The sequence below is a fragment of the Charadrius vociferus genome, unplaced genomic scaffold, assembly GCF_000708025.1.
Source record: "Charadrius vociferus isolate BGI_N301 unplaced genomic scaffold, ASM70802v2 scaffold168, whole genome shotgun sequence".
Lineage (NCBI taxonomy): Eukaryota > Metazoa > Chordata > Aves > Charadriiformes > Charadriidae > Charadrius > Charadrius vociferus.
In genome coordinates, this window is record NW_009649582.1 from 639,724 (window position 1) to 655,791 (window position 16,068).

A 16,068-nucleotide genomic window follows, 5' to 3' on the forward strand; every position below is an offset into this window, starting at 1 on the left:
GCTTTGCGAGACTTAAACCTATAAGTTCTGTCCTTTAGCACTATTGGTCTTACAGTTCTTACTCTTCCCACCTGTGAGATTATATCATTTTTGAGATAGACTAGCACTCTCCAAAGCCAAAATTAACATCAGTCAAACATGATTATTACTTCTAAGACTCTCTCTTCTGCAGCCTGACTAACTGTCCTGACACTGATCAGCTAATAGAAACTTCCCTCATTCTGTATCAGATTCTATTCAACTATTTAAGAAACATTGTTATCAAAGAAATGTTCCTCATCTTTATGATACCTACTGCTGTTGAAATTATTCCTGTAATTAATGTGTAATTAAGACATTGAAAACCTTTAAATATGGTTACCAAAAACTTTAGTTTCAATTATGTTTTAATACAGTTTTCCTAGCTTATATTTACTCACTGTCTCTGAGAGAAAAACTACATGTTATTTCTAGTAATTCTGCTTGTAGATGTATATATTACAGTATTTAATATATATTTGCAAAATGCTTCAAAAATATCAACTAATCTCATAAGAATGGTAAGTATGTCTTTTCATGAATGAGGAATTTGAACTGCCAACACGGCAAGCAAAATATATGTGGTATTACAGTGACTTAATGTCAACCCCCCCCCCAAATTGTTGAAATAACAATTCACTAGTTTCTAGCTTAATACTGAACTGAAACTTGCAAGTTTTTCACATCTCTCGGCTCACAATTAAAAGCAGAAGCAATGACACTTTTTAAACACTGTATTTTGTTATTATATCTTTTATTACAGGACATATCTCTTGTATCTTTAAGAATGCAGTATAAAAAACTGTCAGAACTTATTGAACAGTTTATTTTATCTTTTTAATGTTTTAATTCAGTTATCTCCATTTAATTCTGAACCCTAAAGAAGTCTGACAGCTTCAAAGCTTTATTGCATCTTCCTGCAACCAGATTTTTAAAATTTCTTTGCTCTAGATGTCTTATATTGAAAGTGATAATTTTGAATTACATATAATAAGTTTGTATTATTTTTCTTTTCTCTTTGTTTCACTTTTAGCTCCGTGTGGTGGGCATTTTTCATCTCCCAGTGGAGTAATCCTCTCTCCAGGCTGGCCAGGGTATTACAAAGATTCCTTGAATTGTGAGTGGGTGATAGAAGCTGAACCAGGACACTCTATCAAAATTACATTTGAAAGGTCTTGGCTAATGTTTTTCTTACTTAATATTTTCCAGTTTTTACCCAGAAGCAAGAGTTTATTAGCTCTGTCATAACATTAATTTGCACTATCTCTAAAATCAAGCAATTGTATTATCAGGTAGGATTTTCCAGAACACCTTAGTGCCTTCACAGCATAAACTTTATCTTCAGTATAATTTCTACTTTTTATTCACTGAAAAGTTTTTGAAATTCCCACCCTCTTGTATATATATATTTAAGCCTGTCTGGCCTAGTTAAAAATTTTGTCTGTTTTTAAAGATTAGCGTTTTTCCTTTGCTCGTAACCATGTTGCTATGATGAATTATACTTATGAAGTATGCTTTTTTCTCTCAAAAATGTGAAATCTTCAAGTCTCAAAATATTTAATTATCAAATCAGTTGATCTTTTTTTGTGAAAGCACTGTGTGCTCTCAGGATGGAATTCCAGTTTCCTCAAATTACTGCAGCATTCCACTTTTCCTACATTACTGCCTGTTACTTAGGTCCCTTCCAGGTTCCAAAGATTTAAATGTGCTGAGGGACTTAAACTTCTCGTGGTAACAAGATGTGGGCATTTCATTTAAGCTCTTTATGAGAAAGCAAAACATAAAATGCAATTAAAAAAATGCTACATATTCTACATATTTTCAAGGATGTTTTAGATTCTTTTTAATTGTAAATATTAGTAAAGTTAGATGGTCCAAGAAAAAAAGACCTTTGATGATCAAAGTTATAGCACACAAATGTCATGCAAGTACTTTTCAGTTGCCATCTATGCAGCATATTTTGACTACTCCTAGTAACATTCAACTTAAAAGAGAAGATATGTATTAATTTTAATACAATTCAAGAGTTGTTTTTAGCAGGGTATGAAAATGACCAGCTTCTCTTAGCAAAATTTCTTATTGTGATAAGATTGTTTAAAACTTTTTTCTAGTACTATAGCTTACACTATAAGAAAGGATTCACATGACATTTCATATAGTCAAGGGACAGCTAATATAGACACTTCAAAGGTATTTCCTATCCTTAATAACAAATGAAAGTTAGCCTTCCAAAATCACTAAAGCAGTACATCACCTTAAAATGAAGTTTTACCAAATTTTTGCTAATTAAAATGAAAAAGAGAAGTTAATAGCTCCCTCTTGCAGAAATTAATCAAACTTATGTTAGTTCAAAATTAAAAGAAAATTATTCATTTTCTTTATTGTCTTGAAAATTAAAATAAAAAATTAAAATTTTGGAACTTTCGTTAACTTAAGTTTTTTAAAAGAAAAATATAATTTCAAATAATTTATTTTTTTAATTCAGCATTTCATTTTCAGTTACACATTTGTTGTGGACAGTCATATCAAAGTGAAAAGCATTTGCCTTTCAATTTGCAAAATTCTACGCCACCTGGATTTTCTTACTTTGCACCTGAGTTTCATTGAACCTGACAGTCTGTTGTGTACAATTTTGGTTTGTAATGCATTAATGCCTTGCCATAAAATTGTACAACCTCTATTACTCTTGTAGGTAAGAGCAATAAGAACAAGATATGATCTCTTCAGATGACAGAGAAAGCTCCTATCCTCTTTATAACCAAATCTTTATAGGACATTACGACACTTCTTTTTCCATTCCTACTCATTTATGACATTCTTGTTGCTTGCCATAAACTGGACTGATATAAATAGTGCTCAAATGCAACAGTCCAGAGAGGCTTTACTTACATAAAGGTGTCTGTATGTTTATGTATTTCTGTGCAGGAGTACATGTAAAAATACATCTATATGTGTTCACGAAAGTGCACTTTAATATATAATTGCATGTTTGGATGTAAAGAAAAAGTTATTATATAAACCAAAAAATGAAATAAATCACTACAGTGTACTGAAAGAAAACATTTTGTAAACTATTACTGCTAAAGTTTTTTTTTATTTAAACTTCATTATTTTTCACATATTTTAAATTTGCATTCTGAGGCACTCATATATTAGCTTCTTTTTAAAGACTCATGCTAGTCTGACTGTCCTATTTCTGTTCCTTCTGCTTGCAAATCTTCAGCTGAACTTTCTTAAGAAAGAAGGTTAATTTTCTTGAAATATACACTTTTAAAACTATAGCCAAATGTCTTTCTTATATGATTAAGTAGTGGAAAGTGCCCCTGCCAATGACAGGGAGTTGGAACTAGATGATCTTTAAGGTCCCTTCCAACTCGAACCATTCTATGGTTTTATGGTTCTATGCTAAAAAAATAAATAAAAAAATATATATATATTTTGCCCAGTTCTTTATATTTCACCTTTGCCCTGAAAAAAAAAAAAAAACACAACAAAAAAAGAAATACTTTTTCTAGTCTTGGTTCAAGTACTTAGACTTCCACAATATGTGTAGTTTGAAAGATTTTTTAATTTCTCAGTCAGGGTAGAACATATATAGTACATGTCTAGAATCTTTACATCTTTTCTTTTTGGATTTTCTAAGAGGAAGGGAATGGTTCTTACTAATACAATTTTCCTGCAGAGTGACAGACACCTTAACATTACATCAGTTTATCACAGTACATAGTTTAGAACAGTAGTTTGTTTCCTTTTAATGTCCCATATTCCTATGGCTTCTCTTTTATGGCATTGCATATGTGTGAGGTACTACGGTCTATGACTGCATGTTAAAGTCTTCCTGTGCCATGGGGACAGAGACATTGGAGAAAAGAAAGAGATCTACAGATAAAGCAAATAACAACTGCTATTTTTTTGTGTTTTCAGAGGTTTCATACTAACTTTTTCATATTTTATTGTATGATCATGCATGTATACTTTGAAGAGTTTGCTCCTGTTGTGCAGACATAGCTACAATAGATAATCTGTTGGATTTTTGTTATACATCAGCAGCTTCTTAGGCTGAATTGAAATGATAGAAGTGAGAAATGTGAGTGCCATTCTTCATTGTAATGTAGTGTTTATCATGAAGCCTAATTATGAGTATTTAAATGCTAGGGATGTTAATCAGCAAACTACTGATTGGAGTACTAGTCACATTTGACTAATGAGTATATGCTGTGCAGCAGGATGTTCTACTCATCCTGACATTGCATTGAGTTGACAGGATGTCTCTTAGAAACAAAGATATCTGTTGTAAACATTAAAGCAGTTTTATCTGTTCATATAAGACAAAAAAGTATTTGTGACCTCCTGTGTTAAAGTTTGTTTCACTCCTATCTGCTGGAATGAATTTTTGTGAGTCCCCCATAAAAATAGACCTCACATAGAAATGAAGCCATTCAGTTTACTTTAAGAATACTGACTAATTAAGCAGGAAAGAGAAGCAGGAAAGAACATTGGAGTGGCCTTACATGAGGACAAAGTATTTTTTATTCAGTTGCCTATAAATCCCTACTGTTTCCTCACAGCAGGGAATAACAAGGTGATATACAAATATATCAGATAATTAGAGCATCAAGAAGAAAGGTATTAAAGGAAAAAATGATATAAACATCACCTTTATAAATTAAATTTAAATTGAGCACTTCTCTGAGCCAAACAACCAAGCAAACCGTTGTACATAGTACCCTGTTCAAATTTCTTTCAGCTGATCTTACTAAAAATCCGCCCTCACTTTTTTTTCCCTTGGGTGCTTACTAATTTTTTTTTCATCTCATTTCTCTGCTGTTTGCAGTGTTGTACATAGTTTAAGCAACAAGTACTTATGAGAGGATTTCTGTTATGTCTTTGGAGACTCAGCTTAATTTCATCGTGTCTTGATTGGCCTGATAGTTTCTTTGCATTTATGAGGTCAATGTCTTTTTACGCTTTATACCTCAAGTATGCTTTTGATAAAGGAATTAAGAAAGCAGAGCAAGACTAAAAGATCTGTTTCCAAGATTGTTTCTGTTTTTTATGGATTAGTGGGAAAAACATGTACTGGAAAAAGCAAGTTATTGCCTAGTAGCTTTTTAGCAATGTATTGTTGTGAATTCGTGTCAGAACTAGGAAAAAAAAATATAGTTTTTCAGTTCTCCTGTTTCAAGGCTTATTCTGTTTAATTTCTGTAACTCCTTATTACTTTATTTCTGTGTTTTTTCTATGTTATTTCATAGCAGCAGGACATGGATAAAAGAAAACACATATTTTGAAGGTTTAATTTGACTTCTTGTGTTTCACCAGACTCCTTTAGATCTTTAGGCTCAGACTCATGGGACACAAATGCTGAAACATGGAGTTCCTCAGGACATTGGCATTAGTCATGCAGTTCCTTGAATGGATTTCACAAAGCCGAATTAGGCATCTGAGTGAATCTGAGAGAGAATTAGCAATATCTGACGGGTCCTTGTAGGATCCTGCTGTTAATTGTTTCTTTTTAATTCCAAAAGGGTTTTTCAATAATCCATCAGAGAGTCCATTAAAGCAGTATGATTGATGTAAGGTCTGTCATAGCAAGAAAGAGAGAAAACACTGTCAAAATACCAAACAGGTGTTTGGGGTTGCTGACACTATCTAAAACAAGACAAACAAAGAGATACCTAGCAGCACTGTCATTACTATCTAAAACAAGACAAAGAGATACCTAGCAGCACTGTCATAATCAGCTTGTCCTTGACATAGGCGGCACATATGCTATCTCTAAACAGGCATTTTGCTTTATACTGCTTTCTAAATATGATTTTTAATTATTTTTTTTTTCCATAACTTCTACCATTATTTTGGACGGAGCCTTAACTGACACACAGTCACTGGAGCGTCAGAGCAGACTTAAATAATTATATCCCTACTTATAGATGATTTTTATGAATAGATGGTCAGAGTATGATTCGTTCATAATATAAAGTACCTTGATGATATTTGTGCCTAATGGAATGGACATAATAAAAGAATGCATCAACATATTTTCTACATAATCGACTTAATTTTTCCCCAAAAGAAAAATAATTTTGTGTTATAAAATAGTATATGCAGGTAATATTAATCTTTGTGAAAAAATATGTGTTTCTGGCTCTTTTTTTCCTGTAATACAAACCAGCTCAAGGAGTTTAAACTTATTTCTCATCTTATAAAGACACTAACCTGAAATTTTGTCATTGTATTATTGTATATTTTATGTATTGTATTATTGTATATAGGATAATTAATACTATTATATTGATATTGTAAAATAAATATGTGGAGAAATAATTAAATAATATGATCAAGAAAGGAGCATAGGTTTAAAATATGGCTTACTTCATTTGGGTTTATTGAATTTGTTTTAACTCCTTCTTATATTTGTGCCTCTGTGTGTTTCCTCAATTCCAGATTTCAGACAGAACTCAATTATGATGTTTTGGAAGTTCATGATGGACCAAATTTATTATCTCCACTTCTGGGCTCTTACAATGGTACACAGGTCCCACAATTCCTGTTTAGCAGTAGCAATTTCATTTATCTTCTTTTTACAACTGACAACAGTCGTTCTAACAATGGATTCAAGATTCACTATGAAAGTAAGTAATTCGGAGTTGTATTGTTTGATTTCCCCATCAACGTTTATCCTAGTCATAAATTTAAAGGTGCACAAGTGTCATCTTTGGTAGATTCCTGTTATTTAAACTGAGAAAGATCTCGTGATGTTAAACTGCAAAAGGGATGACCAGTAATTTCATTTACAATTTAATGTCATTGCTGTACTGCTCCATGCTTTAAGAATCTGAAGATGGTAATGAGAAGCAAATGTCTTTCTTCTGGATGTCGCTTCTATGTTTTTTTTTATTCTTATCTTTTATACAATACATTTCTGTGTGTATAAAACTGCATGCGATCAGGAAGATTATGAAAATCTAAGCAGATAACTGAATTACTGTCCTGATTGATGTACCTACAGCTCTGACTGAAGGTAATGGGAAATGCAGTTTACACTAATGAGCTGAAAATCAAGCTATGGAGTTGCTTGATTATGGATTTTTAGGGATCTATAAACATGCATATGTGATTTCTTCTGAAATATAGAAGTATTCTTTTTCCTTTATTATAATCATATAAACTACATTGCAGAAAGCATCTGTAAGATTGTATATTTATGAACTCTTAAAATTCATATAAGTTAATATATTATCATGTCATTTACTTTTTGTGTTTCTAAATATACCTTCTGTTGCAATAAGTCATATTTTCATATGAAATAATATTTTTTCTGTATTCACTATTCAATTTGCTTAGTAAAGGTCATGAGCGCATTGCTATCTATCCATTTCTGTTTCATACTCCTATTGGTTAGAACAACCACCAAGCAATTTTCAGATGTTCTTATTTTTTTACATTATTTTTGGCCATTTTCACTATTCCTGACCACTAATGATAAAAATACTAAATAAACTGTATGTTGAGGTGACTTCGCCAGGTAAAATTTGGGCTAATTTGAACTCCAGTGAATGTCAAATTCTGGCTGTCTCTTCTTAAAAAAAATCTATTAATATTCAAAAATTCTTTACTGTCCTACCCTTCACTGACATACTTTTATTTGTACTATCATCTACATTGAAGAAGTGATGATTTTGTTAAGTTCTCATCCATTCTGAAGTTTGAAGGATGGTTATCATTACACATCAGGAAAACTAGATTAATATTGCCAGCAGAGACCACTAAATTCTTCAATTGATTAGCTAAATGAATAATATTAAATAGTAGAAATCACACTTTGGGAATGGGAACAGCAAAAGAGGAAAGCTGCATTTACTACAAATATACTACAAATATCAAAGTGTTTCAATTAAATAAAGTTGGAAAGGAAATCTGAAGTTTCATTATAAATTAATTCTTTAATTTCATTATAAAATTCCTTTTTTCTAAAACTGATCCCTACTCCACAGTTCTCTTTGCACTAGTGAACAATAAAAGTTACATTTATACTATCAGAGAACATTGGAAATATACACATTTACCATTTTTACACAAAATACACCATTTTTAGTGATGGCTTTTCTGCTTAACATACTCTATTTATATACAGATGTCTAGTATTAATTTTATTTTTGTTTAGTTCTTACTGGTTCATTGTCTTATACTATCCAGTACAACCCAGTTTGGATTTCCCTTTTCTGGATAATAATGACTAACGGTCCTTTATTCAGCATTTCTCTCTTCAAATACCCTATTGAAGGCTGAAGTCTTTTACATGTTCTTATTTTCTATGCTAATTATTTATTTCCACACTGAATTTCTTTGTAAGGAAGGACATTTTATGGCTTTTGTGTAAGAATAAAAGGAATAAAACCCATTAAAAATCTTACACTGAATGTTTCTTCTAATTTACTAACTTCAGTAACATTCCTAGAGTTTTTTGTTTCTTTATTTCTTTTTTCCCCTGATTATTTTATAATGAAGTTAAACTTTTCACTGGGAAATAATCTAAAAGGCCTAATTTTTTAACATACATTAAAATTCTCTTTATGAAGTCAACTTCTCTTTACTCCTTTTTCTGATACTCTTTATCTTCTCAATATCTCACATATCAAATAATATTAGGTGTAAGAATTATTCACATAAATAATTCATCTATGTAAAAAATTCAAATGAATATCAAAAGAAATAAAAAGCATTTTAGCTAGGATAACAAAGTTTGATCAGGAAAAAATAAAGGCTGGAAATCAGAATTTTGAGTGATCATCAAAGCTTTTGAACGCTGGCATCAGGGACAAAATCATTTAATGTTACTGACATAGTATCACAGTAAATATCCTGTAAACTATGTGAAGCTTTTCTCTGCAACAGGGATGGGATGCAATTAATAATGTCTTATAACAGTAACACAAACATAGTTCGAGGATAATTCACTGAAAAAAATGTGATAATGGAACCTTCACCCCCACTCACAACACAGTGAATTACTTAAATTAATGAAAAAAAAATATAGTTTTTTAAACTCATTAACTCATTTGTTTGTTTGTTTGTTTTTAATCTAGGTGTAACTGTTAATACTTACTCTTGCTTGGATCCTGGCATACCGGTGCATGGACGTCGTTATGGACATGACTTCTCTATAGGTTCTACTGTCTCATTTAGTTGTGATCCAGGTTATAGGCTGAGTCACGAGGAGCCTTTGCTATGTGAAAAGAATCACTGGTGGAGTCACCCACTTCCAACTTGTGATGGTAAGGATGAATGAATAAAATACAGAGTACCTGTATTTTACGTATACACGGTTTGCCAAACTATTATTACTCAAAACGAGTCAAATATTGGAGCTTGTAAAACCTCTACTTTTAAGAAAAAAGAGTAGTTATATATCTCTGTATGATGAAATCTTTAGTAATAAAAGTAAAGAATAATATATAATTCTTTAAATTGGCAGATTATTGAAAATATGTCTATATAAATATATGTTACCATGAGCTAACTGATTGCCAATTAGCTCAAGGCATGCAAGGTTAGTATATATCTGCTGTAAAGTACCTAGTACAAGCTACTAGCTAGCTTGTACGTACTACTAGCTATTCAAGTTTGGTTATCCATCTATGGACACAGGTGATCTGATATACAAAACATGAGATGCAGTTTATTTATACCTGACTTGAAACTGAATTTTCTCCTGTTTCATGTCAGTCACTGTGTCCGTAGCTCATTAGCAGAACTTAAAACCCTTCAATCACTGTAGGAATTGATTAGGGCCACATTATGTCTGATGATTAAGCGTATGATTGTTAAACCAGAAAAAAATTATACTGAGTAACGTCATGCGTTTTGGAGTCTCCACCATACTATTAAACAAGTCTGCTTGAAAAATTATCTAATAGCTTCAGTCATCTCTTTTTATTGGAATTTTTCTTTATAATCTGTTTTCCCAGTTAGTGTGATATCAGTTACGTTTAATATCAAGAAAGTATATTGATGTTCATTAGGCTGTGTATTTGAGATGTTTTCCTCTCAAAACATTGTTGGTTTTTTTTCCTTTGAGCATGGTACATGCTTTTCTGATGGTAAAAATGTTATCAGGAATAATGCCTCCACTTAATTCTAGAGTAGTACTTAACAAAAAAAAATAAAAATCTACGGAACTTTTATGAGTTATATAATGCGTATGATAGTATATTTTTCTAAAACAATTCTTAGTGTTTCAGGACACTCAGTTAGAAAGAAAAAGCTGAATTGGAATGAAGACTATCAAAAGAGCTCACTGAATCATGTATGATTTGACGTACGGAAACATATCAGTATATGACGATACTCAAAATTTGTAGTGGTAGAAATGGGCGTGAATAATTACTTTCCTGAAAGTGGCACTCTTTAGTTCAGCAAACCTGTTTCCTAAAGGATTCTGCTTCTCAGTCAGGTTCTTAGAGTGAAGAGTTGCAGGGTTACCACAGTTCACAGCCAAATGGACTATATTTTGCTGAATAGGCCGTAGACATGTTTTTTCTTATGGTGATAGGCACTAGATGGTAACCATATAAAACAAAGAGTATTAACACGCTCACTATGAATACTGTGCTCTGCTGTGAAATAAACTTATGTATTGTGATAAATTTCTTCCTCAAGATGCTGAACTAGCATGCAATTCATTAAGTAAATGAGATTTTTTTTTCTCCAGTTCACATTGCTAAATGGCAATTGTCCATTGAATAAATATGCTCTGAAGGCAGGATTGAGTACATTTATTCTAGTAAATTTAATCAATTCATGGTTGAACTCATTTTAATTTCATTGCTGAATTTCTTCCCTGGTGGAATGTTTTTAAATAGGATCCAGAGTCCTTGCACCCCAAGGGAAAAAAGGACATTTGTTAAATGGGCTGTTCTTCACACAAACTGCGAGTAAGGATTTGTATTAATTGTGCCACTAATAAACACATTGGTCACTGTTCCTGCTCATTCAATGCACTACTCTGACAGTTTCTAAGGAACAGAGTCCTTTCTTGATTGTTCTTTTTGATAATTGGATCTCTTTTTGATAATTACATCATGTAGTGATATGCAGACAGGCCATGATAACTGTGCAGACGGATCATGACAACTCATGGGTGTAAGTGTTTTGGAGGAGGAGAAAGGTGTAGAAAATAAAAAAATTTAGACTTCTTAGAACCAGTTCTTCCTCAAAGTAAAATATCATGTTGACTGCAACATAATTCTTTGAAGGAGTGTAAACTTTTTCATGAGGTGTTTGGATGTTACACAGATAAGCATCATAAAAAGCTTATCAGGGAAGTCACACTTGGCTGTCTACAGGAACATTTAGACAATACTGGGAATGATGGTTCAAAAATGAACAAACTCTTTCCTGCCCGACAGACCAGCCTGAGGGAGTGATTATGACAGACTGTATAACTCATTCATATTTGAATAATTGATATGCATGAAAGATTTCACAGGTAATTTCCCTAGTTTTGATTTTTATATGTGTCTATATAGATAAGGTATTCACAGTATTCCTTAGTGCACATATGTATTCTCTCTGTGTGTATGTGTATACATATATATACAAACAGTTTTATATATACAGAAGTATAGAAAAGCATTTCTAAAAAAAAAAAAAAAGATTTTTCTGGCCTTTGAGGACAGTAGAATTTTTTTCTGCTCTTTAAAGATAAATATTTAAAAAAAATATTTTCAGAATCGTGGAACAGCTATAGCTGAAAGGAATCTCAGAATATCATCTAGTCCAAACCCAACAAGCAGGTGCAATCTTGATGTTAGATCAGTTTGCTCAGGATCCTACACAACTGAGTTTCATCTCCATAGAGGGAGATTCCATTTCTTCTCTGAGCAACCTGTGCCATAGTTTGGCCACACAATAAATATTCTTAAAGTCTACTACAAAATTCCCATCCCCCAGCTGCATCCATTACCTCTCATCCTTTCACTGTAGTGAAAACTACTTGAATGTATACAGTACTTGAATTGCTTTACAATTTTCAAGACAGCGAATCCACTGTGTTAAAATAAGTTATACAAACATAAAGTTAAGGCTTTTTCAAAGAATGAAAAGTAAAACCTATGGTCTTTATCAAACCATCAGTCTCTTTTCGAGAAATGAATTAGTCTGTAGACAGTTAATAAGATACTGTTAAAAGCACTTTATTGTTGTTACGTATAACTAATTTCTGGATAGCTATATTGGCAAAATAGTTTTCTATATCTTTTCAAAAGAGGTGGCATTGATCAAGAAGTAAACTTCTGACTTTTTTTTTTTCTTCTTTGGTTCATGGGTAAACAGTTTTTTTTATCCACACAGACCAGAGAAAAAGATAGGTACTATTGTGTACATTTATTTATTTTGAAATAGTTTATCTGAAGATGTGGTTTGGTCTACATACCATAAATGTGGGACACATTACCTAGGAAAATAAACATACAAATAAATAACAACCACCATTTTCAAATGAGAATATGTACAGGCCTTCAGAAAATAGTCATACTTAAGAGAGATAAAATGGGTGGTTTTGAGCTTTGCTTAGAAAAGATCACACCATTTCTATCTAACATCCAGATATGATTCATTTTGTACCTATCGACCTGGACATCCCTTAATTTCTTGACTGTAATTTCCTCCCAGTGCTTAAAATATAAGGCAAAATGTTGTCTTACCATGTCCTTTCTATATGAATATTATAATAGAATTTGACTTGTAAGCTTTGCATACATGTGAGAAAAACTATTCTACCCAATATATGAAGTATTGTGTTAATATAATTTAAAATGACAGGAAAATTAATGCAAAAGTTAGACACCTAATTAGGAGTGTAAAGTGTTTTTTATGCCCCTCATCATAACATGAAATTGAATGCTAATACATAATAATTCTTATTCATTATTTGAATTAAAAATAAATATTGTCATTCCACTTGATCTTCATTTACTTACGAAAATTAATAAATAGCGAGAAAAATGTTCAAGCAAGATTGAAAACATAAAGTTTATATTGAAAAAGCCTGTATGTCCAAATGAATTAGCAAATATGACTTGTGCAGTACATATCCAGGAAATATGACAGCAGTGTTATGTTGTTTCTGTTAAGAGATCTCTAAACCCAAACCAATACTTTTATTAAAATACAACTGTTAAAAAATCTGCTGCAAATATTCAGTGGGGTGGATGCCAGAATTGGAGATAGATAGTGTGTCTTGGTCTGTTTTAGATTTAAATAAGTTAAAAATACAAGTTTATGTTGTGAGTAATCTAGGCTACGCTGGTTTCTATGAATTTTGTCTCTTGTGTAATATAACTCAAGTCCAAAGTTTTTTTCCAGAAGCTGATTATAATCGGTGTCAATATTGTTATTCACTTGTTAATACTTGACTGCATCACATTTTAAGACACATTAGACCTTCTGTAATTAGGGAAGACAGATGCTGACGTTTCTTGGTCTATGAAGCAGAGTATGTGAGATCCAAATTCTAATTCACTGTTTCAATAATTTTTAACTGTATTTATATTTCCCTTTTAGTATCAAATTACACAGTAAATGAAAATCACCTTAGAATTAGATTTTTAGTTGGAAGTTAGAGTTAATTAAGCAAATGAATGTAATGGGGCCTCTGTGTGTTTGTGCACATATGTACTTATATTTATATATACACGAACACTTCTATATATTAATAGGTTTATCTTCTTTTCACCCTGTTTCTTTCTGAACTAGCATACGGTACAAGTCTTTCTCAATGATGCTTGAAACCATTTATAAAACTAATCATTATTACTTATCAGTTATAAATATGTATTTTCTCTAAACATCACCTTTGAAAACAAAAAGTTTTCAATTATTTATACTTGCAGCAAGCTGAAGTTACTGAAGTTACTGAAAAAAGTAATTTTTTTTCTGAAGGCTTCTGTTCTTCTGTGTACTTTCTCTTTTTTGAGAAAATTGAGATACATCATTGTATGTTAGTTTCTGAGTTGTGGTTGGCGACCTATGGCTAGTCTCTTGAAAAGTCTTTACATATCAAAATGGTAAGTGATATAATTTGAAAATATGGAAAATATTAATTTCCCATATATCAACATCTTCAGTCAGGCTAAAAAGGGACAACAACATCACTTTTATTTACTGCATTGCTAGTGAACACCATATGTAGAAGTATACAGATACATGCATTTATATAGATCTGTATTATTTTCTCTCACTTTACTAAAATAACAAATCGTGATCGTTTTCTGTCCTTCTTGGGTATGGTGACCCCTTCTTCTCACATCCAGTTTTCTTCATAACTTCATATTATTGCTATACCCTTCATAACTCTGAGACTTACTTGTTACATCAAAATAAATTAGTTTTAAATAGGTAGTAAACCTTATTCAAAGACCTCGGATGACTGAGAACATCATTAGTGATTGTTGAGTTTTATTTCACGGTATAAAAAACAAAATTTAAGATGTAAGTGGCTTTTCTGTGAACAAGTGTTAAGATAGCTATGCAGGCTAATCTCTGCAGGAAGGGATTATGCAGACTGACTTCTGCAGTAAAATATAAATATGTTAAAAATAAAACAGAGGATGTGAAAAAATTGAAAAAAAAAAACACCAAAAACTATGAACAAAAATGTCACAATCTAATGTAAAGTGTCCTAGCAATATGTTTGTGTAGCACAGCTGCTGCGACAAGAAAGACGGGTAATACTTGCAATTGTTAACACAGTGGTCATAGAGATGGAAAATGATGTAAGGAAGTAGATTAAGGAAACCTGTCTCATTTAACTGATCCAAAGTCAAAGATACTAATGTGTTATGCCAGCCTTCTAAAGTGAGTATCCAAGAGTGAAAAGAACATGATGACAATTTAGCGGAAGAACAAATGGGTAAAAATGGACTGTGAATAAATTTAGGATAGAAATTATGAGACTATTTCTAGTATTGGAAGATTGATTTTCTGTAATAGTTTTATAGTAACATGAAATACGGCCTGAAAAGGAACTTGGTAATTTTATGAATGACACCAGTCAAGTGTTTTCATTACAACTATTCATGTGTTTCAGGGATAAAGTATGGCCTGCATGTCTCCCACTGAGAAACTTATGAGTAGCATGAATGAAGGTTCTAAAATTGTTTGGGCCAAAAATTAATTTCAAATTATATAGGGTTATTTTCCAAGTTAGACTTGCTTGCTGTAACTCTTCTTTATGACTGATTATGTTACAGAGCAAAACAAATGAAGTTATGATAATTTACAATGAAATAAAATGTAAGTAATCAACCCAGCACTGTAAGAATTTATTTCACCTAAGCAACTGCCTTAGCCATTAAATTCCACAGTTAAATTTTCATCTTCGTCCACAATTATCCAAAAGTTGCTTCTTAAATTGTCACATCATTTCTACAGTGCTGTAGAGGTACTTTATATTATACATCTAGGTACCTATCTGTATTTCATTCAGACACTTCTATATTTTGTTCACTTTTTTTTTTTTTTTTGTTATTGTGTTTCTCATTTTTCTGAAAACATAGTAATGGAGGGGAAAAAAATGGGCATGTCTTGTTTCAGCTTCCCAGGTTGCATAACAAAAAAAAATATATTAATCAGTGTGTTAGCAACACATTTTATTCCATATTTCACATTAGAACACCAAGACAGCACTTCATTTATTTATGTATTCATTCTACTTTTAGTATCTCCTAGCCTCCATCTCTGTATAATCAGATAAAGTGAAAGAAAGCTTTCTTGTAGAATTTGGAAAAAATGTATGGAGTTTACCTTCTGCTGTTTTTATTTTCATGTGTTTCTGTTTTCTTTTGCACTCTGAAAGAGTCAGATACTAGTAGTGATATTATATGCTTGGGCTGTTTGCCATCTTATCAGGACCAGTGCACATTTTGTATTTCAGATCTGTCAACTTGGCTTTGTTTTGTGAAATGCTGGTCCCTTGATGCCTTTTTTTGCCATCTGCTAGCCTTCATAGAGTTACGCTGAGTGCCTGATGGCATGCCATAGATGTTT

General features: G+C 31.9%; 1 protein-coding gene across 2 annotated transcripts in view; it reads left to right on the top strand.

Moving 5' to 3' along the window:
* CSMD3 (CUB and Sushi multiple domains 3) overlaps positions 1-16,068 on the top strand; it is a 715,473-nt gene that overhangs the window by 423,038 nt on the left and 276,367 nt on the right. For both annotated transcript variants that reach the window (XM_009890359.1, XM_009890360.1), the window contains 3 exons: positions 1,052-1,190; positions 6,466-6,653; positions 9,108-9,296. In XM_009890359.1, the coding sequence (XP_009888661.1) occupies positions 1,052-1,190; positions 6,466-6,653; positions 9,108-9,296 (516 nt within the window). The remainder of the gene's footprint in view (positions 1-1,051; positions 1,191-6,465; positions 6,654-9,107; positions 9,297-16,068) is intronic.